Source organism: Pleurodeles waltl, chromosome 10 (genome assembly GCF_031143425.1).
Source record: "Pleurodeles waltl isolate 20211129_DDA chromosome 10, aPleWal1.hap1.20221129, whole genome shotgun sequence".
In the NCBI taxonomy this organism is placed as follows: domain Eukaryota; kingdom Metazoa; phylum Chordata; class Amphibia; order Caudata; family Salamandridae; genus Pleurodeles; species Pleurodeles waltl.
This window is the reverse complement of record NC_090449.1, coordinates 1,001,057,647-1,001,084,855: the sequence shown is the minus strand read 5'-3', so window position 1 is coordinate 1,001,084,855 and position 27,209 is coordinate 1,001,057,647. Positions and strand designations below refer to the sequence as shown.

General features: G+C 43.9%; 1 protein-coding gene across 2 annotated transcripts in view; it reads left to right on the top strand.

Moving 5' to 3' along the window:
• NHSL2 (NHS like 2) overlaps positions 1-27,209 on the top strand; it is a 773,603-nt gene that overhangs the window by 258,316 nt on the left and 488,078 nt on the right. For both annotated transcript variants that reach the window (XM_069211845.1, XM_069211844.1), the window contains exon 2: positions 10,515-10,643. In XM_069211845.1, the coding sequence (XP_069067946.1) occupies positions 10,515-10,643 (129 nt within the window). The remainder of the gene's footprint in view (positions 1-10,514; positions 10,644-27,209) is intronic.

Genomic DNA, 27,209 nt, shown 5'->3' with positions numbered 1-27,209 from the left:
TCTGTGGTCTTCAAAGTACATGTTCTTTGCAGCAGACATATTAACCCTCTGCACTACTTTATCGTGAAAGAAAACACCACTAGACAAAACTCCCCTCTCTCCAGCATGAACATTGATCACCAGAGTTATCTTGGCATTTTTATTGTTTCCTAAAAACTGCTGGACACACAAGAAACTCTGCAGCAGGTGTTTTTAAGCCCATGTTATTTTTAAACACCATGAACTCATCCTCTGCCCACCAAGCCCCTCTCCCCCCAGATGTGGCTGCACAGGTGCCACCGCGCTACAGCTGGTCCATGAGGGCAGGTTTCTTAATTGGATGCCTTAGAATCTTACTGCATCGAGTCATAGATTTGTTTGAGTCCTGCCTTCCATTTCAGGTGTCCAAAATATTGCCCACTACGCTAAAAACTCTAAAAAAAAGTATTAAAAATCCTTACCAGCTGCTTGCTCGTTGACTGAAAATACTATGACTTCTTAATGGCATAACCTTGGTCCAAAAAATGCCAAGTAATTTTTAGTCGTTCAATTTCGCACAGTTATTTACAAGATGATATTGTGATATTGAGTATTGGCAGGCCTCAAACATTTGCATCTGCATGCCGGGTCAAAAGCCTTCCACATATTATCACTTGTATTTCAATAGAATTGAGTAATCACCACCAAGAACTGGCTGGTGTTGGATCAGTTTCCACTGCATGGCCACTTGACTTCTTGTCTTTTCTGCCAGTGCTTCCTTTCCATCTCTTAATATCACCCAACTCCTACTCCTCTTGTACATTGCTCCATTTTGCTCACTGAGTGGGCGTAGCTTTCAATAGTGCACCAGGTGCAGTGACATTGGGGCCCAGGGCTGATAGAGGCCCAGTGAACTCCAGTTATGGTGGCATGTAACTGCCCAAATAACAGCTGGTTGCCCATTTTGCTTGCTTGCACCAGAGCCTATGGCATCTTTGCCTCTCTTTTGCTCACATGTCTTTTGAGACCGATACCTTACCAGTCATGCACGTCATTTGGGGGGTCCCCTAGGGTCGCAGCTGCAACGGCTGACTTTCCCCAGGCAGCCCATAGAACTGCCTTTACAACCCCTGTGGGCTTTGTGATGTTTAATAGTTGTGCTGGTACTGTCATTGGCAGCCCTGGCATGGGTAATGGGTGCTACAGTGATCTCTTGCCGAAAGCTGTGGCTTTTTTTATTTTTTTTTAAATGTTAACAAATCAAGCACTGCAGATGATGAATCCATAAAAGCAACATACAAGTTCATTTTCTTCTGAGTATCGTACTTGTCCTTGAGTATATTTACAACTAAGATGTCTGTATTGGATTTTCCTAATCTTAATCATGACTGTTTAATTAACAATTTTTCATTCACCCTATCAGTGAGGACCACCAGTAGGACTTTCGTAAAGAGTTGTCCAGCTGCATCAAATAAAGCTATAGGATGATGGTTATGAGGTTGGTCTCTAGTTCTCTTCTTATATATGGGCATTGTTAATGATCCTTTCATCGTTGGGGTAATACTCCATGTTTCAATATAGGGTCAAAAAAAGGAAAAGGAATTTTGGCTCACACTGCAGGGAAGGCTTGATGGATGGTTATCGGTACCTTATCTCGACTATCAGTGTGAAAAGCTTAAAATGACAAGATTAGTTTAATAATTATATCTTCGTTGAATGACTGAGAAACCAATCTATACATTACAAGATCTGTTTTTGCAAACTAGGAACTGTTAACATCTCTTTCAGAAATAACATGTATTTATTTATCATCCGGTATAGTCATAATCTATGTTTATCTATTTGTATCTTCTAAGTAATATCATTGTCATTAATTTTGTAGACACACTAGCCCTGATCGCAAAGGCCTTCAAGAGCTCCTGCCCCATCATAAGTGCAGACATGTCATGGTCATCTATGGTGGACCATGATTAACCATGATTTTTCACTAGACATGGAAATAAGGCTTTAACATCATTCATGCAAGCATTGAAGAGAGTCAAGCCCATGATTGATCTAATAACTAACTTTTTAACTCAATTCAATGCCACTTGCAGTTAATCAGCTCCCAAGTTTACCTCCCAAGATGTAGCTTTGCTTTGTGTCTCCGGCCCGCCAGATGTTTTTTAAATCGCATTTCTAGGCCAACTTTCTAATAATATTTATGTCTCGATCCGTACTTATTGTCATATCTTTCAGAAGCTTGTTATTGAGTTCTGTCTGTCTTTGTGTAAATAAACAGTCTTCCATGAGGAAGATGTGTTCGCTGCACTATCCGGCTGGCTCTCTCTTTGAAAACAGATTGTCCTTTTCATCGCTCATGTGTTCTTTTTTGGTGGCCAGACCTGTCGAGCATTGTGACTGGATGTGGAAATTCTTCATTTCCTTTCTACTTGGAAATCACAAGATGCAGAATGGTGTGGGCCTGGTGTGCTGGGAACAAGCGACCTGACTGAAACTTGGGAAATTTGGGACTATTTTTTCCAGTGTGACTGTAATCTATCAATGACTTGAAGCATTCTAAGGGTCAGCACTGGATCGCAGAAGATGACTGTATCCAACAGATAAAAATGTTGCCAGGGCTCTTTTTTCATTCACCCACAATTTGTCACAAATTGTCTAATCATGACCAGAAAAATCTTTTGGATGGATCTTGAAAATGTCTAGTTGTGGATGGAAAGTGTGGATCTATTTGTTTGCTGCCAGCAATCCCTCTCGCCCATGTGGCATTGCAGGATGGGTTTACAGTCCTGGCCCCAGCTTCTTCCAAACTTGCCCTCACAAGTGCCTGTTACTAGGTCTGGCTGTTGGCAAATTCAGCGCCTTCATGCTATGGTATAGGCTTTTGGTTTTGAATTGTTAAGAGCCATTTTACACCCCGGCTACTTTAACGTTATTTCCAGCTACTCATATAAGTCAATATTGAGTGTTTTATCAGTCTGCGGAAAAGTACGCTAGTGAATTATGAATATTGCGGGATGACTGAGAACAATGTGAAAGTATATTAGAGGGTTGCGGGGTCATCTCTCGGGTCAAGATTGACTTATTTTTCAGCATCAGATTTTTTTCCAGAGCAACAAACAGAGAGAAAGACAGAAAAGGAGGAAGAGAAAGATAACAAAGCAGTGACAAACTGAGAAATCAGGGATGAAAAAACCTGCAAGTATGACATAAAGAGAATGGAAATGTATGAATGCGGAACAAAGAGGCATGAGGTGGTATCAAAACTAGGTAGCCTTGGTCTGCAGAAACCCCAATTTATATCAGTGTCGCCGCCAACTTTCAAGAAAAACTTTGGGCCCCTTCACTCATTATTATTTTTGCAAATTAGGAACTGTTAACACCTCTTTCAGAAATAACGTGTATTTATTTATCTATCATCAACGTCTGCCTCAGCGCAAAGAAGGCCAACGTGTTATTGATGGAGGCTGAAGACCGGGAGTGTGTGGGAGACACTTATGTCATCACGTAGACCATGGTAGTTGCGTCAAAATGGGAAAAATCTGTATTTGCATCTGTATTAGCACCAGCGCCGATTCAGAGTAGACTGCAGGCTGTTATTGCTGGTGCTTTAACTCATACTTGTCTCCAGGTTTAATCTGATGGCAACTCAGGTTCTCCAACTCAAGAGGTGCCACCATGTGTCACACGACATCTGCTCCCTTCACACGGTCTCCGGGTAAAGAGCTGATATTACATGGAGGGACATTAGTTGGGATGGAAACCCCCACACCGAGTAAGTGTGTTGCTCGTGCTTGAAAAGAAGATGTCAATTACCGTTCTAAGAACATTCCCAGAACATAGGCGGGAGCCTCAGAAGTTGGTGTGTTGTATTTATTTATTTATTGGTAAGTGACTGATAGAAGTTCCTCCTATAAATCTCCCACTCCCTGCCACTTCCCTCACACTGTGAGAATTTTAAAGAGGTTGTCATCTCAAGGCAACTGTGAGTGCACATCAGGTGACATGTCGAAACATATGTACAAATACCATGTGTGTGTTTTATTGCCCACTTTTTAAAGTAATATCTAAAATGGGCATAAAACTCCAAAGGCCCTTGCCCCAAACATTATTTAACTTGGGAAGAGTTTGTCCCTCCTTTTTTTGCACTGAAATTTAGTTGACTCCTCAGTAGTTCTACACGATAAAGGTCATGTGTGACGAGAACGCCTTTCACTGTTCTCTGTTGATATTCACTAACCCACCACAATCTTGCACCAGCCCCGAGTGCTGAGAAACTTCAGGAGTGCAGTTTGGAGCGCTTTACGGAAAACTGGCCAATAAGCTTAGTATAATTCTTTCCACAACATCCTTCAGTCCACAACCGCCCCCAGCATCCAGATCTCTACTGTAGAAACCATTTGAGGTGAAAAGGGAGCGCCATCTCTGCCCAGCATCCAGGTTACCCTCCATAGCTCTCAGCTGCTGATCAGTCAGGCCGGGTTTCCTGTTTTGTGTCAGGTTCCAAGAGATGTGTATTCTTTCAGTCTTCGCTTTCTCCCCCCGCCTTTAAACGTGACGTGTCCCAGGAAAGGCTCCGAGCAGATGGTGCACTGTTCCATTTTCTTACTGAAGTCTATCTGCTTCACTGCAAACACAGCACAGTCTGTGGCATAAGGTGAATGATGCCCGAAAAGGATGCAACAGAGGCTCTGCCAATGGTGGGATAGGAGGAGCTGCATTCTTTTGTGTAGAACAGAGGTCCTCAAACTGGGGGGGCTCAAGTGATCCCAGGGGAGGCGGCAGGCTCTGGGCAAAAGAAGTATTATGCAGATAAAAGTCCTTTGTTTTAAGCAGAAACGTGTTTTTGCATTTGTTAAAAGGTAACAGAACTTAACTGCAATGTTGAAATAAGTCTAGACTTATTTAAACACTGCCAACTTAATAGAATAGTTATGAAAAATTCTGAGGAGGGCCCTATAATTTTGTTTCCCCACTGGGGGGGATCGGCATTAACAAGTTTGAAAACCACTGGTGTAGAACATCAGAGCTGAGAGGTGAGAGAGCACCCCAAGCAGAACTGCTCTTCTGAATGTAGATACTGTCTCTAATCTGAGCTCAAGGACCATGAAACTGCTGTGCTGGGCCACATCTCACGTGCCAAGGGATAGGCTCAGATTTAGATACAATGTAGATTTTACATGTTCAGTCGTTGTTTCAACGAGGTAAAGCTACACAACTGCGAACATTTTAAGAGAGGAAGGAAAGACTTCTCTAAGGACTGATTCTGAGTAGCACGTACTGGCGGGGCAGGATCTTTGAATGCAGATTTACCATTACCAAGTGGTAAATCCATGCCAGTACCAGGCAATTACAAGTAAAGCCCCATAGAATGGGTAACTACCACGTGGGACCAGATTAACCAGTCAGAAAACCTCATGGAATTCCCAATTCCATGGGGGTTAAAGCATGCATTTGCCACCTGCTCTGTGCAGGTGGAAAATGTATGCTTCTGTCTGCTGGTGGGAAGAGGGGAAGGGTGGAATAGGTAAGGTATGGCAGGGAAAGCATTGTATTCTTCCCCTGACAGAAAAAAAACACGGAAGCGGCTTGGCTGCTGTTGCAGCCAAACTCTCATGCAAAATTTTACAGGCACAATTACTGCCTGGAAAAATTGGGCCCTTTGTTCTCACAGCCAGGAATATTGGATGTGGATTGTGCATTTTGTATTACTGATACCTTTCTTGTGGTCTAAAAATGGAGTAGTTACCCATTCTCAAATTTCTTCTTTCCTCTGTGCAGAGCAAATGCTACAGTCTGCCTTCTATGGACTTCATTAAGCGAGTCGCCAGATGTCCAGAGTGGTAATAGCATGCTCTGAAAACTTCATACTGCAGTAATTTCCAGGTGCGGGAGTACTACAGTATTTGGAGATTTCCTCTATGCAATGGGGCATAACCTAGGGAATCATTGATTACACAGTGATTTCAGAATGTTATTCCCACATTCAAGACATTGCTCTCTGCACACAGTTTGCCAGGTCTTTCTAGAAAAATGTTGGTGATAAAAATCCAGGAGTGCGGTGTTTCCTGCATTACTTGTAATCCCAGTTCAGACAGTGACTACCATTCCCACTCTTGTTGGGATCACCTCCAGACTCGAAACGGGGGTTAATGTTGTCTCTGTTCTGGATTGATTGCTCTGCAGATGAGCTGAGCCTTCATGCACAGTCCCTACGAGAATGATTCTCCATTGCATGCCGGACCAATATATTGCATTGATGATGCTGCTTTGTTAATCTGCCTTGACCTGATTAACATGTGAGTGGAGCACAAATCAATGTCAGTGACTGAGATTACTTACAGTCTCTCTGGGACTGCATGAAACATTTTTTAAATCAGTAAGCCGTAACATCATCATAACTTTAGGTTTAAACAGCACTGGGAATCATCAGAACTGGTGCATATTTTAAGAACTATACTAATAATCTAACTAAAGTTAGTTACCTGCTACACCAACTGCCTCTTATGAACTTGGATATTGTGCCTCTAACTGTAGAATGTTGTGGATGACTTACTGTATGTCTATGATGAAAGTTTGTCAAGACCCTCTTCTCCCTCTGGGATTCCAATAATATGGCATTGTTATTCCTGTTACTGCATTCAGTGTCATCTAATCTGTCCTTTAGGGCATTCTGCAGGGCACCCACCTTCAATATTCTGTTTGCGGCAACAACTCTATATCCATTTGTCAAAGTCCTGCTCTCTGATATAAAGTCTTGCCCTTTTATGTTTTGCGAGCATTCTTTAGTGAAAACAAGGTCAATATTATGGTAGATAAAATGTAATTAATAAGCAGTGATAATGACTGAAGCTTGTTTTGCAAATGTTACATTTCTTTGGTTGAAAGATGTGCTGCAAGGGTTTCTTTAGAGTGAGATACTTCCTGAATGTTGCTCAATAATGTTTGTCATATATCAGCTGCGGTCAGTGGCAGCTGGTGACCTTTAAAAGGGGTGAAGCGTAATCCTTGGCTTGAATTCCAGAGAGCTTTTTCTTGAAGGGTTCTTTCACACTTTCTTGCACTAAGTTTACTGTTTCACTCTGACTCACTCAGTCTCACTTGGTCTAACTAATTCACACACTCACTCATTCTACTCTGGTCCACTCCGTCTCACTCAGTCTCACTCATTCTTACTCAATCTAAATTACTCAGTCTCACATACAGTAACACTCAGTTACATTCACCGTCATTATCCCTCTCTTGCTCACATTCATTCTCACACATACTGGTCCTTACTGTCACTCATTCTCACTCTTTCTGACTCATTCCTTCACTGTCCCTCTCACTTTAACTCACACATAGCCACACAGACATGCGCACAGTGCTGGGATTTCACCAGCTCTGATCGGTATCTCTGATGGCTGGCGCAGACAGCTTCATGCGCCTGTGTCAGCAATCAAACAATGTCACTAGCTGCCTCAGTTTGTTGCTGAACCCATAGCGGGTCTGCATGTTATTTTTATTATATCAAGAGTGAATAATTATACACTATTATTCACTCTTGATACTTTAAAAATGGACCACAAAACAAGGAGGGTTTCTTCTAACTGTAGAGTCCATAAAGGAGAGCCGCCACTGGTCCAGGGACACCTATCTATCAAACCAATCCATCGACTCAATCATTCATCCTTTCACTTATCCACCCCCTTTCATCCATCCATTCATCCATCCATTCACTCATCCATCCATCTTTTTGCATATCGATCTACCCTTTCACTCCATCCATCCATCATCCTCCCTTCGGTTCAGCTATCTATCCACCCTTTCACTCAGCCATCTATCCTTACACCCATCCATCCACCCTTCATCCCATCCATACATACATACATACATTTACCCTTTCACTCAACCATCATTTCTTTCACTCACTACCATCTATTCATTCATCCATCAATTCACTCTTTCCCTTGTCTATCCATCCTTTCATCCAGACATCCATCTACCCTACTTTTCACTCACCCATCCATTGTTTTATTCATCCATCTTTACATACCTCCTTTCACCCATCCATCCTTTTGCTCATCAATCCATACTTCCACTCCATCCATCCACTCATCCATCCATCCATCTACCCATCCATCCATTTACCTTTCTATTCATCCATCCTTTCACTCATTCTACCATCCATCCATCCTTTCTCTCATCACTCATACACTCTCCTGCCTTTCACTCTTCCATTCTCTCATCCTTCCTTCCACTCATTCATCCATGCATCTATTCATCCACCATTTCATCCATTTATCCATCCATCCACCCAGCCACCCATCCTTCATTTCACTCACTCATCCTCACAAGTTAATTATGAGCCTTTGCCTACAGATCTGCAGACCGAAGAGGCCCATCAAGAGCCCCGCCCTAGCTGCTTAAGCAGGGAGTGGTATGGGATTGGGGGGAGGGGTGTGGAGTGACAATGCCCCTGATGCAGAAGCTTAATTACACACTTACCTCTTAATCCACTAGTGCAATTGTTGTCTGCAGCTTGTTACTTCCCTCTCTTGGGCTCATGCTCATCTCCATAATGTTTTTTCAAAGTGAAACCAAATGCAGTATATAACACGTTCCTGCCACGAGAACAGTCCCCTGCACCCTTCCTACAGCCTGCCCCTCTGTGATGACCAACAAATTGTTGCCACCCACTCCCTCCTTGTCCTCATCGGCCAGTCCCACTCCCAGCCATTGAAATGAATGGAGCTTTGCCACCTACATCCATCCTTTTCCTCATTCATCCATCCATCTATCCATCCATCATTTCATCCATCCACCCAGCCGTCCTTTCAATCACTCACTCACCCTCCCAAGTTCATTATGAGCCTTTTTCTGCGGAGCTGCAGACAAAAGAGGTCCATTACGAACACCCCCTGTAGCTGCTAAACAGGGAGGGGTTTGAGACGATGAGGCGGGTATGATGCCCACAATTTAGAAGCTTAACTGCACGCTTACCCCTTCCTCCACTGGTGCAATTGTTGTCCACAGCTGGTTTCTTCCTTCTGTTGGGCCTCTACAGAGTGAAAATAAAGAACACTCTGTCCTCAGCTCCATTACATTTTTCAAAGTGAAAGTAAATGCGGTACTGAACATGTGTGAATGGAGCTTTGCCAATTCCTTCTAGGGCCACTGTTTATGCACTCCAAAAGCAACTGGATCACTTGCTTTCTAATTCAGCACTCCCTCTCCCATGATGTCTCTGCTTACAGTCCCTAGAAAACCTCGCCCGGCTGGCACTTGTGCAGTAGGGCATCTGCAAAGTTCACTAGAGTTCACCCAGGAGATTCAGCACACTGTCTCCCAGCAGTGATTTATTTTCAGCTGCTCTGTGTTTATTTCCCTGTTCTTGCCTCTTCCCTGAGGGTGGTAGGGCAACACCCCTTTTGTCCATGAACACCAGTCACCCCTGGAAGAAAACGGCATGAGGTGGAATCAAGAGTAGATGCAGGGCTGGACTGGAAATCCAAAGCAGCCCTGGCAATTTTGTTGGACAAGCCCTGGGTCCTGGGAGGGGTGGGGGGTGCATGCGTGAAGCAGTGCTGCTTTTGTTACTGGGGATTGATATTCCAGTACTGCAGAAAAACCGTCCCCCAGTAACAATACCGTCCCCCAACACTGCAATACCAGCCCCACCCTTCCAGCCTCCCGGAGAAGGGTGCAATTGAAAAACACTGCTGATTTTGTTACTGGGGATTGATATTCCAGTACTGCTGAAAAACCGTCCCCCAGTAACAATACCGTTCCCCAACACTGCAATACCAGCCCCACCCTTCCAGCCTCCCGGAGAAGGGTGCAATTGAAAAACACTGCTGATTTTGTTACTGGGGATTGATATGGCAGTACTGCTGCAAAAACGGCCCCAAGTAACAAAACCGGACCCCCAACACTGCAAAAGTAGCCCCCACCCTTCCAGCCTCCCGGGGAAACGCCCAATGTCCGCTACTGCCAGTCCCACCCTGACTAGGTGGGGTTGGGTTGGGATCTGGCCTTTTTTTTTTAAATACAAGTTTACAGTTAAAGGGACTAAGAATGAGTCTTGCCCACCCTCTGTGTGCCAGCCAAAGGGTATCCTAGCCCCCGACTTTCTTCAAAATAGAGCAATGAATTAAGCGGTTTCCTAGGAAATTAGTAAAATGGAAACTGACGTTTTCCTTGTTGCGCATCACTGCCCTCCATGGCTGCTAGATTGCCAAAAATGTGCACTTTACATCAGGGACCCTGTAATGCAAGTTACAGGCGAGCAGCTGCCGGGGGGAGGACTGTCCCACACCCAGAGGCCGCCGTGGAGGCCGCAGTCCAGCCACGGAGCTGCCACGCCCGATGCGTTCAGGAGAGTCCCTGTGCGGAGGAAATATCACGCATCTTTCGCAAAAACAAATCTGGTTTGAGTTTAGTAAGAAAACGGGTGGGGGCTGAGGGTGGGCGAGGCAGCAGTTAAGCTCCAGTCTTCTCGCTCTCACGTCTCTCCACCTACTCCAGAATCGAGGAGATTTTCTGCTCATTTTCCACATTTTTCTGTGCATTTGCAGATTTGGACTCGGGCCCCGGCGGAGCGACAGATGGGGCCTCCGTCGCCGGCTGGTCGAGTGGGGCTGGCAGCGATCAGCCGAGGTGTGGGAACTCTTCTGCGGGACTAGGAACCGCCACTGGCTGTCGAGGTACGCGCAGCGGCTTGCACCAGTGCACGCGCACTTTTTCACACCTCTGATGCTTGATGTCACTTGTGCAAGGGAAGCAGCTCCGCATTGCACCAGGTCTTCTAGGGACAGCGTGCATCTGTCAAAGGATAAACAGGAGGATGCAGCTTGGGAACGACAGAGCTAGACAATTGTGCACGCACCCTGAACCATAATACATGGAAGCCTGCAATAACTCCATCAAAACCTAAGTCTAACTTTCTTATTACAGTCTCGTAGTGACCTCATAGCGCCTTGAGACCCTCACAGGTGTTTTGCGGCGCTTTATCAATCCCGATTGACTAATTGGTAGTCACCTCTAAGGAAAGTGATGCTACTGTTCTGTAATAATCTATTACAGTTGAGTTGTTTCATCTCAATACATGCTGCCAGCGTCTGCAGACATTGCAGAGGGCAGGTCAGTGAGTACAAATGCATCCCTTTAAATAATTTGAAGTATAATTAGATTTCCGGTTCTCCGTATTTTGAAATATTATCCAGGCTATTCACAGGCTTTAGCCGATAATGAGACAATTGTGGCAGTGTGTTTATTTATTGCTCTGTTGGATGCCATTAGGTGCAGAATTCAATATATACCATATATTTTAGACTATAGTTTGTTGTGAAAGTCACTTCTAGTAAATTGTTTAAAGTATATATTTAAAACACTTTTTAGACTTCGTTGTGGCATATTTATTATCACATTAGAGATTCTAATTATAAATTAATTTCTGCAATGCTTTATGTCGCTTTCCGTGCTTTGTGCCATAGGAGCACCCACACAAAATGCTGGCAAATAACACAAAAAATAGTAAAAAAATGGCTCAGGGAAAGGTGAAAATTTGTTTGTGTATTATACACAATAAAGTACGCCTTTTGGAGGTTATATAGAGACACGAAGTCACAGTTCCATGATTTAACAAAGGAGCTTGTCCTACAGCGGTGGTCCTGTACACTTGGAATATCCTCACACTGAGGGTACTTTGTCCCACAATATAACCATCTTTGCTTCTGGGTGGGCAGCACCTTGTGGACTGGTTGATAATGTAATTATGAGACATCTTCCCAAAGGTGAACGCCTAGGTGGGCGCTTGCGGAGCATCGCGTGCCTATGGAGGGATAACTGGTGTAGGCATCGCCGGGCTGATGTCCAAGTCTGTCAGGACCGCTAGTTGCTACAGCATGTCTTGCTGTTTGCACATCTCGGGGCATATTTATACTCCGTTTGCGCCGAATTAGCGTCGTTTTTTTCGACGCAAATTCGGCGCAAAACTAACGCCATATTTATACTTTGGCGTTAGACGTGTCTAGCGCCAAAGTATGGGCAAATAGCGTCATTTTTTTGCGCGAACGCCTTCCTTGCGTTAATGAGATGCAAGGAAGGCGTTCCCGTCTAAAAAAATGACTGCGACGCAAATGCGTCGTATTTATACTCCCGGGCAAAAATCACGCCCGGGAGTTGGCGGGGCCGAAAACCCCGCATTTGCGCCACTTTTTAACACCTGGGTCAGGGCAGGCGTTAAGGGACCTGTGGGCTCAAAATGAGCCCACAGCTGCCCTCCCATGCCCCCAGGGACCCCCCCTGCCACCCTTGCCCACCACAGGAGGACACCCAAGGATGGAGGGACCCATCCCAGGGACATTCAGGTAAGTTCAGGTAAGTATAATTTTTTTTTTTTTATATATTTTTTTTGGCATAGGGGGGCCTGATTTGTGCCCCCCTACATGCCACAATGCCCAATGACCATGCCCAGGGGACAGAAGTCCCCTGGGCATGGCCATTGGGCAAGGGGGCATGACTCCTGTCTTTACTAAGACAGGAGTCATGTAAATGGCGTCTGGGCGTCGTTTAAAATGGCGCAAATCGGGTTAAGACGATTTTTTAGCGTCAACCTGACTTGCGCCATTTTTAAGACGCCCTAACGCCATTTTTCCCTACGCCGGCGCTGCCTGGTGTACGTGGTTTTTTTCCACGCACACCAGGCAGCGCCGGTCTGCTTGCGCCGGCTAACGCCATTCAATAAATACGGCGCCCGCATGGTGCTTCAGAATGGCGTTAGCCGGAGCAAAATTTTTTTACGCTAAACTGCGTTAACGCAGTTTAGCGTCAAAAAGTATAAATACGGGCCCTCGTTTTTGTTTACTGCTTTTCGCATTGTGCAAGAATAAATCAGCACAGGCAGCTGAAATTGTGGACTTTGGTTCACGTGATCAGTTCCAATGCATCAGCCAAGGGGAGGGTTAGAGGTCAAGGGGGAGCGTGTGAGGGTCAGGGGTCAGGCCACATTCACAGAAGCATATGTCATAGGAGTTTTAGATGCAAAGGATAGAATTTAAATCGACAGGAGAGAACGAGTTGCAAAAATGGACATAAAGGAGACATAGGGAGACAAACAATTACGAATGGTTGGGCATTTAGACCTACTGTGCACGTCTCTTTACGGGACTGAAGGCCGGATTACCTAGACTGCACAGGTACTGGTACAATTTTTCACAATATTTGCGCAGTCCATTGCTTGTGCAGGTGCGATTTTGAAAAACATCTTCCGATTAAGTACATTGCATTTTTGTAGAGCAGTTTTAATATCGCATGTGGACCAACATCTCTACCGCCCGGTGGTGTCACATTTTAGCAGAGCTCATTTTTGCACTTGTTGGGTGGTGCACACTTAAATGAGCTCTAGTACAGTGGTCCGGGCTTCAAGATGGATAAACTGGTGGGATGAAATCGGGTTAATTATTTCAAGAAGCAAGACCTTGGTTTTTGATGAATGCAAGCAGTTTTGATTTATCTAATTGATGTTGGTAAAGAGGTCTGTTGCAGACAGGCTCTGGCAAGCTTGCACTCTTGGATTATCAAACATCAAATCCTTGTACACTGACAGGCAGGATTTAAGAAAAGGGTTGGTACCATTGACCAAGTATTCAGGTTTAAAATATTGTGCTGGAAATATTTAACCCTTAAACAGGACTATGTTTAAGTCGCCTTCATTGATTTAAGGGAAGCATTTGACTTGGTCCTGAGGGAGCAGCTATGGAGGGTTTTGCAATCTTACACTAGACTATGATCTACAAGGGATATTAAGATTCCTGCATAAGGACACCTATGCAAGGGTGAGGTGGATTCTGGGGGGAGGGTGTCTCACTACAATTATCCCTATAAGGCGAAGTGTCAGGCAAGAGTGTGTTATGGCACCTACCGTGTTCAGTCTTTATTTTAATGGTGTAGTGGACACATTAACCCAGCAGAAAAATGATGCCCCTAAGCTAGCTGGAGTCCCGTCCCTATTTTAATGTTTGTTGATGATACTCTTCTCATTTTGAGAACTCCGATGGGCCTCCAAATAGAATTAAATATATTCACAGCTTTCTGTGGGAGCAGGGGTTTAGAAATAAACCCCACTAAATATAACTTCATGGTGCTAAACCCACACAAAACATTTCACGGAAAAATGGCCATAGGGGGAACTCCCATTGATCAGAGGTTAGACAATCTGACTTCCTAGGGGTAAGGCTAGTGCACAATTTGACATGTGCTTCAAAAATTGAGGAAAGTACCACCATCCTCCACCAACGGACAGTTTCAATTGGGAGAAAGTATAAGACTTCCATGGGGGGCACTTTCCCCTGCCCTTGGGGTGCATAAGGGGGCAGCAGTAACAGTGGCACCATATGGTTCTGAGCTATGAGGGTATTATAACTGTCAGAGGCTAACCATGATTGAAAATAAGCTTATTAGGTCGCTGTTATGTTCACCTACAAGTACTCCGCTCATACCCCTTAGATTTGATCTTGCCCTAAGGCAAATTCACTGTGTGACAGCCATTACTTTACTGGGTATGTTTATGGGCATCTGACTATTTGAGTTCATATGGGAATGCCCTATCAGAGCTACTTAAGACAGGCAAAAATCTTTCCTTCCCATGGCTTAAACATTTAAAAAATCCGTGCCACTTGATTATAATGGCAAAGATATGGGCTTTTCCTTGTAAAATAACTAAGGATACAGCACAACGTAGAAATCAAATATATTGGGAAGCTGTATTATCTCAGATTTGGAGAGATCAGACAGTGGGCAGTATAACTGGGACATTTTTAAACCACAAGTGCTCTCCTAAGTATGAGCAATATTTGGATAGAATTTACCCAGGCCACATACCTATATATAAAAGTTAGACTGGGTATTCTGCCATTGAACTCTGTTACAGCAAAATGAAAAAACAGTGGTTGAGAGGGCAGTATTTGTATATTCTGCCTATTGAATAATGAGACTACATCACACTTTTTTTTCCTGCCCTAAATACATTGGGCCCTGGAAAAAAGTGGATTTTTCTCTTGTGCAGATTACTTGGCTTTCAAAATTACCAGGAGACGCTTAGGATTCTAATAAGTGACACAAGAGAAAAGATTGTGTTTGCAGTCTCCTGGTATTTTCTATGGGCTTGGAATTTGAGAATGAAAGAGCTTTCTACCTAGGTGACAGAGGATACCAGGTCGTGGTAATTAACCCTTTGCTCTCTAAAATGGCTTCTATTGTTATATCTATTGATTAACTATTATCCTGCTTGATCCATCTATTGAAGCTAACTCTGGAAGAGGTTATTTATTTTGCTGATAAATTTCTAAGCCAAGATTTAATGTATGTATTTGAATTTGTAAATAGATTTTAGGTTCATTTTATATTTACAATCTTTTTATTTCTGTATTTTTATGCTAGCTTTTATGGCTTTTAGCCGAAATAAAAAGATATGATGATGATGATGATGGTGATGATTCATCCATTCTTGCACTTGCTCCAGGCAGGACCCATCTTGCTGCCTATGTGCAAATCTCTTGTAGCTTTAGGTCCATCAGTGTCTTAGCAAAGTAGTGGTATTCACAGGTCCACTAGCAGTATTGTGATTTTGTAATCTCCTTCCAAAGATGACAGTAATTAATCCCTCATCGTGAGAGATGTGGACTATGTCCCTGTGCGTCGGTGTTAGCCAACCTGGAGATCCTGATGAGGTGGTAGGATTGTGAGATGAATCTTCTCTGCAGACAATCATGTTGATGCTCTTGGGGACTATAGTGAGCAATATACATTTACACCTGGCTGGGCTATCTCTATGGTTTCTTAAGTAGAGAGTAAATGTTGAACTCTGGACTGCAGACTGCTTGGGTTAAAAGTTCTATGTAAGAGGGCCATTAATTGGTATTACCAGGATGATTTATTTGCATTGCAAATATAAGTGAGTGTCAATGTTAGTTTCAATGTGGACAGAATACTGGTGATTTCCTGCTGGGTGGACATGAACCTGCAGAAAGGAGCAGTGCTGAGGGCCATCTGAGGCTCTTCTGCATTGGTATTTGGACCTTCCAGAAATACTATTTGACAGTAGTTAATCTGTAGAAAAGTAAGTAGTTAAGAGGCCACTGGGGCTAACCCCACCCACTGCCCCTGCTACGACTGACGAATGCTAGTTCCAGGGTGTTAGACCTGACAGCCAAAAGTTGGTTTTCCCCCCAATTTTTTACCTTCCTCCCTCCATTTTCTGACCTCGTTTTTGCTGGCTCTGTGCCCTTTACCACTGCTAACTAGTGCTAAAGTGTTTGTGCTCTCTCCCCGGAAACATGGTAACATTGGCTTATACCCAATGGCATATTTAACTTACATATAGCTCCCCAGTAAAGTGCCCTACATGTGCATAAGGTCTGAAATTAAATGCTACGGGTGGGCCTGCAGCAAAGATTGTGCCACCCACTTAAGTAGCCCCTTAACCATGCCTCAGGTCTGCCATTGCAGAGCCTGTCTGTGCAGTTTAAACTGCCATATTGGCCTGGCAAGTTAAACCTCTTGCTTGGCCTATTCCTTCCCCATTCCTTAACTTTTCATACAAATAAGTCACCCCTAAGATAGGCCGTATATAACCAATAGGGTGCAATGTATGTAAAAACCAGGACATGTATTTTAAAGTTGTACATGCACTGGTAGTGAAAAACTCAAAAATTAATTTTTCACTACTGCAAGGCCTATCCCTCCTCTAGGACTTAATTGGGATTAACTTATTTCAGAGATAAGAGATAAGTTTGTCAAGTTTTGTGTTTCTGGACTCACAATTTAAAATCAAATCACAACTTATGATGAAGTCAGATTTTAAAACTGCAGTTCTGAAAATGCCACTTTTAGAAAGCTGACATTTTCTTACATTAGCCATTTGGTGCTTACTGCCTGTCTCCAGTATCCGTCTGGGGTGGGGTAACATCTGCGCTTGTGCATCCCCTCTAGACAGCCACACACAAAGGGAGCTTAGGTGTGACTGATAGGCCATCAACATCCTGATGGGCCATACTGGGCATGATGGGAGGGAGGTGCTGACACACCTGAAAGTGCAGTGTTCTACCACACATCAAGGGCCGCATACCCCCCTCTAGTTTGTCTGGAGTCATCACAAGAACGGAGGACAACTGTGCACTTCAACGACCTTTCTTTGAAGTCACTCCCACTTCAAAGGCACAAGTGGGTACAGTACTGGACCTCTGAAACCACCAACTCAGTATACTCCTGGACGTATGGCTACTCTGCCAGGATAAGGACTGCTGTGCTGCTACAGGAACTGCCACTCTGATGAGCTGATACTCTGCTGGACTCCTGCTTTGTTGTGCTGTGCTGACTCGCTGCCTGCTGCCCTCTTGCCTGGAAGTAAGAAGGCCTGGACGTGAAACCCTACATCCCAGAGCCAAAGTGACTCTAGGGGCTTGCTGGCTTGCCTCCTGTTTTCTGGTCTCAGAGACACAATAGACTTCCAACTCACGTGCTACAGCTCCTGGACCTGTCTTCAACCAGCTCCTGACCCCCAAGAGGCACGTCTCCAGTCCTGGGCCCTTGAAAGTGGTTCTTGGCTCCTGAAATCAAGCTTCTGGGCTCTTTGTGATCACAAACGGGCCTGCTCACACCAGAACCGCACCGCTTGCACAAATATCATTGGGAGCTGCGCAAGATCATCTCTGCGCACAGTGAGTAACACTGTTCATGACCATGAGGCTCTAGTCTGCGAGTCCGCAATGCCCAGCCAACTCTTTGCACCCATGGGCCACTGCCAGCTACGTTCTCCTTGCACTATGCAAATTTCTTCTCTGCAAACGGGACTCTTGGCTCAACTTTTGAGAAGGAAAACTTCAGTGGGACTTACCTGGGTCTGTATCTGACCCACACTTCACCGTGGTCGGCCTGAACATTTATAGCTACCCTGATCTAGCACAACCAGATATCCCTGGTTTGCGCTTTATGCATATAAGCACCATATTGCATTTTAATCTTTAAAAATTCATATCTCGACTTCTACTTATTCGATTTTTGCCGTTTGATCTTGTTTTACTGATAAAATTAAACTCTATTCTTCTAACCAGGTGTGGTGTCTTTTTGTTGGTGTTTTCACTGATTTACTGTTTGAAGTGATGCAGAAACACTTTACGCATTGCCTCTTAAGTTTAGCCTGCCTGATGTGTGCCAAGCTAAAAGAGGGTTAGCACAGGTTAATTTATGATGTGTATCTTACTTACCCTGACTAGGACTGTGGTTCCAGGTTAGAAAGGGTGCATACCTTTTCCAACCAGAATCCCAATTTCTAACACAGGGCTACCTGCAAACCATCACACTGATACAAGTGTGACATTTTTGACTATTCCAGGCCACCCTGAGCTGTAAGAATGGATTAGAACTTGAAAATTCTAGTTCATTATGATTTTTTAAGTTTATAAAACACAAAGCTGTTAAAAAGAGACGGATAGCACAATCACATGGTAGAGCATAACGTACTGGTTTTACAAATAAATGCTGGTACAGAGCACTGGCAAACACCAGACAAATTAAGCACTGATATTTGACCGCAGCAGATGCAGTTTTTGGGAAAGGAATGGGTTACAGAGAAATGTGCATCAGCTATGTGCACATCCTAAAGTGGTCCCTTGCATGGTGTCCCCAAATTTAAGCTTGTTTTTTTTTTCCTTTTGTCCCTGATCAGGTCATGCTCGTACAGCTTGAGAATCTGTCAGAAAGTGTGTTTTAACTTCAGCCTATACCTTCTAACTCCCCAGTCATGTCAGTAGGACCAGGTCATTAATGAAACAGTTGTTGGTTGTTTATTTGAAGACTTCCTCATTGGGGTGTTAAAATGGTGCACTCCCATCTAGAGCATTACCCAGAACTCAATTTAAAAGAGTTCTAGGTTGTCAGGTAACCTTTTGCTGGGAACGGAACAGCATGATCATATGTAAAACGATGGGAGGACCTATTTTGCAGTTCTGTCTGGTCAGAGGCAAGGATTGCCTCTTCCTGGTAGCTTTAGGGAGTGATCTAAGCAGTTTCCCAGAAAAAATAGAAAAAATCAATAATAATTGGAACCGGTTGGTTCAAGAGAAAGTTTCGTACCTGGAGATGTAGAGGTTGAGTGTTAGGGAGAGGAAGAGTTCTAGGCGGTGCTCTCTAGAGTGTGTAGATTTCCCAACTGGATGTACAAAGCTGATGTGGTGCATTTCCTCGGCTATTGCTTTGGGATATTGAATTGTTTTTGTTCAGCCAGATATTCAGCGTGTCCAGGAGGAAGATGCTTTTTCCAAATGTGACAGTTGTTTGTCTAGCTCCAATAAGTCAGTGGTGAATAAAGTATGACCTTTTCTTGGAGTGGTAGATGAAGGATATTTTAGAAGTAATGACACATTTACTTCAGAAGATCTTCAAGAAATGGCATTTCTACATAAGAAAATATCTTAATAATTTGCAACCTGTTGATGGTATCGCATAATGTTGCTTATGCATCATTCCTTACTTTACCTCCCTCTAAGCAGACCAGGTAAGCATCCCCTTCTGACAATACTCCTTGCAGGGATAGCCCCCATGACTCCTAGGTTCTAGGCAGACATCACTCTGCTAGCTGATTTACTCATCCTCGAGATGGGTACCACTCCTCTTCCTCTTCTTCTTGGCAACCCTTATTCTAAACTCAGAAACAAACCCAAAGACGTGTCTGACATCTCCCATCTCCAGCACACATGGCAAGCACCGCTCAACAGCTGCCATCAACTTATTAGGATTGGAACCAAAAGATGCCAGAAACTCTGCCTCCAGGAGAGCACTACGGGGGTCCATTCTCTCTACCATCTTCATTCTCTGTATGGATTTTTTGTTATACTCTACAATAGTAACACCTGGATCCACCAATAAAGAAATGACACTCAACTTGATCTCAAAATCTCTTTCACCAATTATATTCAGCAACACAAAGCCAGACCCCTGTTTACTTTGTGTGGTTTCTACTTTTTGCATTTCCCCATAGCCCCTTATCAGCAGAAAGGGGGCTTAGAGGGGGTGAATGTTCAAGGGCATCACGGTGATATCATTTGGGTCAAAGGGTGCACAATGCCACTTCAGCTACCCTTGACATTTGGGTGATTTGGCTCCTATGTGGTGTTGCATGCTAGCAGCCATCCAAGGGACCATGAAGATGAAGCTCTCATCCATCAAGGGTAAAACATGCACATTTAAAAACATTTTAAGCAATTTGAACCGTAGGTGGAAATAGCATTTTTTTCGTCTGACAAAAGAGGGTCTACTCTTTCTTGGGAACTCACAGTGTCCTTCAAGAACTAACATATAATTAGTTATAGGTGGAGTTAGCAAAAGCTGAGATTCAATTGGACCTTTGTCCCTACATTAATGATGCAGTAGGCCAACAAACCCACAGTGTATTTTATGAACATTAATTGGCATTTCAGAACTGCAACAGTGGTGTCGTGCTTGTATTTTTATCTAGGATGGCCAGTCTGCATTTTTGTATCACTAGGTGTCAGACAGTATTCTACACATACTGAAATGGGCGTTCAATGGGGATAGATGTCACGGCCGTTCGGTGGGGTGGGTGGTTTTGAGGTTATCCAGATAGCTTAATGACGATTTATAACATGGTTCAACAAATATGTCTTAAAAATTAGATAGACCTTTGTAGTTTAATTCATATGAGTTAAGGGAGGAAATGTGGGCTAGTGGCTAGAGCCACTGACTTTTAAACCTGGAGACTCAGGTTTGTCTCTCAGCGCTTGACACAACATGGGGGTAGGGTAGATATACTAAAAGTTCACACAATGCAGTGTAGTGCAGTATCCAAAAGTTTCTGCTTTGTATGTGAGGGTGAGGGCAGCACAGTGCCATCTACGCTTAGATATAGCAATGTTCTACTCTCTCCATTGCTGTGGCGCACAATGAGGCTGTATAGTGCAAAGGAAAGGTGTCTGTGTCATGTCTAGCATTGGTTTTGTACTGGAAGTGATGACTGAATATGGAAGAACTCTTTAAATAAATATACATATATACATATGATTTTCAACTGCTGTTGATTTCCCTTTGTGGTTCCAGCAGGGTGTTGTTTCCATTAGGCCAGGCAAAGCAGCATAGGGCATGAACACTAGGTGATGCCAAAATACAAGGCTAGACTTCAACCCCAAGTCTTAGTTTGTAAGTAAAATTTGGGGCGCTCCAGTAGCAAAATAGTATTTAACTAGCCACCATGGCTTTCATTGTTTGACTGCGGGGATTAAAAGAAAGTGCAAAGCAGGTTCAGCCATGGTGCTTTGACAAAATTCATGGAAAGAAAACATGATATAGCTTGATATAAGCAAAAACAACTGCATCTATGTATTTGGCAGTAATCAGAAAATCTAATCTGACTTCGGGGTTGTGGTCGTGTTTTGCAACAGAGGAGATGTCTTCTTGTAAAAGTTGAAGTATGATAAAGATAAATGAAGGCTGTTTGTATTTCAACAGCGGTCAGGATTGTTCCTTGATTCATTTTTAGGGATAATGTAAAGTGTGTGAATATTTAACTCACATCTGCTGCAGATGTACTGTGAGACTTCGTCTACATCATGGTACCCAACTGTATATATTTGTACTCTTAAAATATTTTTTTATGGTAGCTGTTGACGGTTTGAAGAAAATGTTAAAAATCCAGTGATAAATAAGTCATTTTTAGTTCCAGTCTGCTAGACAGCCCACGTGCTGTCTTCTGCTAAATATATTGTGGGCTTACTAAGAACGAAAAGGGGCTTGGTGCCCACCTACTGCTTACCATTGATTGGCTTTCCTATCACTCTCATTTGCCTGCTTCTTATCCCAGCTTGTCAATCTCATATTCGCCCTCCCATGGAGCCCTGCCTTGTTACAATCTCTCTTGATTGGCTGCTTTTTATTCTTCCACTACTTGCTTTTCAAGCACTTTTGTTTCTTTTTGGTTAAGCACTTCATGAGTGTGCATATTTTTTCCAGCTTTTCCAGCTGTGTTGCTCGTGCATTTGTTTCTCACTCTACTCCAGGTTGTTCTCTGTCATCTCGTAGTTCTGTGGGTGCGAGCGATCTGATTGGCTAGCCATAACATGAAAGAAATTGTTGTGGCTACCATTACAGGACATGGGGACTCGGTCCCTGTCTCCTAAAAATATAAAAAGAATAAGATATTGAGGGCAGGGTATGGGTAGAATGAACTCTTGGCCCTTATGCCTCCGGCACCAAAAAAAAAAAAAAAAATGGTCTTTTCTCGATTCTGCCAGAACAGCTCACTGTGTGCTCCTGAGGGACTCTCGTGGGAGGAAAAAAAATAGAGTGGTGGCGGTCTTTTGCGAGATGGCTGAAAGCCATGTGCGGAGGGGGAATGGCCGAAGGCTTTGCATGCCGATGGATTGGGTGCCGGCCCTGCTGCCAACCCCCTCCCGTCCTGCTGCCCACAGATATTGAGTGTGCAAGCTGATGGGATAGGTGCAGGGCCTGGGCAAGGCCTAGCCGTAGGAGAACACCTGTGACCAACCCGGCCCCCTCACCACACTTTGCCTTCGCTCATTGGCGGAGAGCTGTTGGTTGCAAACATATCCAAATGCAATGTTACTTTGTGTTAAAAAAACAGACATTCACTGAAAAATACAAATATTAAAGTGGAGTTATGTGTGAGGAAGGTACTAAGATTGTAACTTTTATATTAAAAACTTTGAAATTCACTGATAAAGCACTAACGTTTAAAGCAAACACCAAAGAAATTTAATTTTAGGTTAATTTTAAATTCAAGTTTTTCTCTCTGGTTTTTAATTTACTCCTAACCTCCCTTTCCCACTACCCACCCCTAATACGTAAAATTATTTATACCTGTCTTAACCACTACCCATCGCAAACCCTAAATTTACCCTTACCTCTCTTTACCACTGCTAAACCCTAAACCCTAAAATCACCCTTACCTCCTTTTACCACTGCCCATCATCAAACCCTAAAATGACCCTTACCTCCCTATATCTCTGCCCACCTCTGAAACCTAACATTACCCTTACCTCCCTTTACCACTATCCAACCCTAAAGCCTAAAATTACATTACCTTTGTGGTAAAGCCATTTTAATTCCAGCTGAACTGTATGCTGCAGCCAGAGGCCAGTCTATAGGTGACACCTGTGGCAGCTGTGATTGTGAACTGCCACGACCCCCTTGACTGAACATCCATCAGACAGATGCTCACACCGATTTACCCAAGACAGCAGATAAATCAGGTGTGCGACCTATTCTGTGCCACCAGTGATTGATTGACATATGTTTTTAATGCCTTACTGGCTATTCATTCACCTGATAGTGAAGAGGTTTGTGTATGATATTTTTATGCTTTCAATCCACCGCAGGCTGTATATTCTGGCTGGGTAACAACTTAACTGGCCATCTCAAATGCTTATGGCTACAGATCATGATGTATGGAGTCCAGAATCCATCCTGGCGCTGGTCTGAGCTCTCAGCCTATCATCATGTTGGATTGGTCGCCCGTGGCAGCATCCTTCCTGGAACATGAAGGCTCGATCCAGTGAATGATGTCACAACAGGTCTCAAACCCAGCGTTCTTGTCCCAGTGCTGATCTGAATGCACTAGTACCTACCAGGCTCAATATGTGGGCATGTCAGCTAAAAATCAATACAAATGAAATATTGTAACCTTCTTGTTTCTTTAGCACCCGTCTGAGACATTTGGTCTTTTTTTCTATGAAGGGGGACCCTCTCTTTAAAAAGTATATACAAGGAGATACTAGGTTAAATAAATATTAATGCAATGGGTAGTCTTTTCTTTATGTTGTCCTTGGCACGGGATGTGCATGCAAGAGAAGAGATGGGAAAACCGAAGCTGCTGTGAGGTTCCATGAACAGCTGCAGGGGCTTACAGAAACTTGAGGGATCCCCCTGCAAAGTACATGGAGGCCCCCCTCCCCGGCCCACCACCTAACACCTCCCAGACCCATCCAGTGTACTGTGCTGAGGGGGTCCCCTGGAGCTCGCCCCCCCCCTGCACCGCGGGTGCTGTGGGTCAAAGGTTACACCACTCGTGAGCTGGACAAGGAGTTGTTGGTGTCCTCACGCTCCTTCATAAACATTATTTTTACAGATATTTCATTGGAATCAATCCTGCTGTCTTCATTAGTATTGGATTACGTAGGCATGCCACCATGTAGCTATGTCATGCCAGGTGCCATGTTTCTGTTTCCCTGGGACAGGTTGGTTTTTTAATACTTAGGAAGGCGTGTCCGAGGGGCTTAATGGCCCCAGCATTAAGCTTTGGCCCCAGGCCATGCAACCTCTTCTGACCGTCCTGGCGACAGCCCAGAACTGCAGAGCAGATTTTGCTGCGGAATCACAGGTCTCTTTGTGAGATTTTGCAATTTTCTGTGGATTTTTGTACATTTTGTATAGGTATTGCAAATTTTAGAAAAATCCCGGCTAGTGAGAAAGCTCACAGAAGTCAGAAACGAAGGAGGAATGCTTGCTGCCAAGGAAGCTGGGCTTCAGCAGCATATATTCAATTAGTTTGAGGTACTAATTTATTAAAGTGCCCTCTCCTCTGAGGCTTGGCTAGCAGAGGATCATGCAGAGTGAATCATTGTAGGGAAGAGGCCCAGCCACAGTTAAACAAGGTTTTGATCGGGTTTGAGTAACGTTTGTAAAGCAAACCGGATGTAAAGTGTTAAGGTGGGATTTGCATTGGAGAGATCCCAAATGCTGTGTCATGTTAATTTGCATCAAGGGGGTGTTCCATGGGTGATACTTGGGAGTTCAAATGCAACCGTCCATGCGTTTTGGCACAAATCCCTATCCATAAGGAATTGTAGACTGGGATTTGTGCCAAGATCCTTCACCTTCTCGAGCCAGGAGCAACGAGGAAATTTTTTTTCATTTCTCCTCGTTTTTCCAATTTTGCATGTGTGCTGCATTGTAGAAAACACATTCAAAGAGGGAAAAGTCTCAAAGCTTCGATATCGTACTGCAAGGGATCCCGTCCAGTACTAAACCCATGCTTTACAGAATGCAGACTACCTTGCACTATGGCTCAAAGGTGTCTGTGTTGGCGCATGGCTGCCAGTGGCGGGCTAGGACAAGGACCGTGCAGAACAGCGCCACATCGTAGTAGCTATGGTGCTGCTCTGCTCTCTTTCATGTGACACAACTTTAGTTGCTGTGCTGTGTTGCATGACTCTTTAGTAAATCTGGCTCCCAGTCTGCCAATAAAGGCTCTCTCCTATCATGTCTCACTGAATGTTGCAAGCATGTACTGTTTTAAGGGGCACAGCCACATGAAGGGACGCAGAGATGGGGTTGTTTGGTGGTACTGAGACCTGGCAACAGGGCACTGAGAGGCAGAGAAGTGATGTATGTCAGAAGAGCAAAAAACACTCACCATTCAAACACACTGAGAATTGCTGAAAAGAAATATAGTGGACAGCATTTTGGAAGGAATGAGCAAATCAGAAACCAGAAGTTTATAGCTACTATTTGCTCTAGGATTATTAATTTCAAGAATTCACTAAATGTTTCTAGATTACATTAGGAGACCTGTGACAGATTTCATTTCCAGGCGTAATTCTGGATGCTTTTTCCGGATTCTATTTTGTCATGCGTCAATATACATGCATATGTTCACAAAAGTACATGCGCTTGAATAACGTTTTTTCTCCATGGAGCTTTTAGTTTTCCCCACAGAGAAGCCCATTTTTCTATAATACCAATTTGTTCGTGTTCCCTTCTCCCCCCCCGGAAAGGGATTTACTGAGTGGTGAGAGTGCAGAAAGTGGTTTGTGAAAACCCACAAAGTTTTTGGGTGTTTATGTGCTTTCAGTGCACTCTCCTGGCCTTTTCTTGACCTTCCGTTCTTTTCTTATTCCTAAATATTTTCTTCTGAATGGGTTCACCCGAGAGCCCAACTTCTGTCCAGGCTGAAATCCACCAGTTAGAATGGTAGCCAGCAAGTATAAACATTTTCAGGCTCACTTCCCACCCAGTGAACTGGTACCTCAAAGTTTTTCTACCTGGGCCCTTGCAGATACGTCTTTCCCTGCAATGTGAATCCCCCCAGTAATATTATACATCATTCACGTTCTCCTTTCCATTGCTGGGTATTTCTGGAGAGAGACAACTCAAAACAACAATGGGTTGTAATCCCTCCGCTGACACCTCCGTTTTACGAAGTGCAGTATATTTGTGTGCAGTAGGTCTGCTGCATTTGAAGAATAAGATTGAGGATGACATGTAAGATCAACACTCAAATTAGAGGGAGGGCAACATCCTGGTCAATAAACACTGCTTCTCATTCTACAGGGCTAGGTCTTTCACTAACTACAGTGTGTGCCTCTCAAAAAGTCATCTCTACAGCTCCCTGTGTGTACCTGGATGATCCAGTTCACTCTTTGATCATGTCACATTCATCTGTACCTCTAATCTTCTGTGAACCACCCATCAGTCCTCAGAACACTGCCCTTCAGATCATGTCTTTACTCTCTGCAGTACTCAACTCTTCAGTCCTTACAGGCGATTCCTGCCCCTCTTCTGAAGGTTTCCCAGCAAAGTGCTGGGAGTACCTCTGCCTCTTAGTTATCAAAACTGTCATCAAAAAATCCTTCTGTGACCCATCAAGATGAGGGCTGGAACTCTTTGTAGACATTCCTTTGATATTAGAAAGAAGAAGTAAATGTCTTATGTTTACACTGACACACAGCTCTTTCCTCAGTCCTCACTAAGGAATCTCCTTGGTGACAGCTCATCCTGTCCCAAATTCTCCCTCTGGGATCGATAGTAGAAAAGTACAACAGTAACTGCACTACACAGAAAGCCTGTGCCATGTTACTTTAAGGAATGTAAGCAGTTAAAGTGTGCATATGGCATTTACCATTGCTCTTAACGACATTACAGGCATTTTACATTTGCTTGCCTTGAAGACAGCGGTAAATACCTCATTCCTGAATATGAACACTAACTGAGTGGACAACCCTTCCCGCACACATTGCAGGCTTGTGCACATGTGCATTGCTATGGCCCCTTACCAGAGTGCATACAGCACACCTCCACTGTGCATGTGCTCTCTGCAAGTGGTAGTACTAATCTTATTCAGGTCAAGTGTAACCTTTATCATGACAGTGAACAGACCATGTCCAGACCTCTGCCTTGCACATGCATCCTCTGCGTACACCAGAGATGACTTTTGCTTATGCATCGTTGACACTGCAACTATC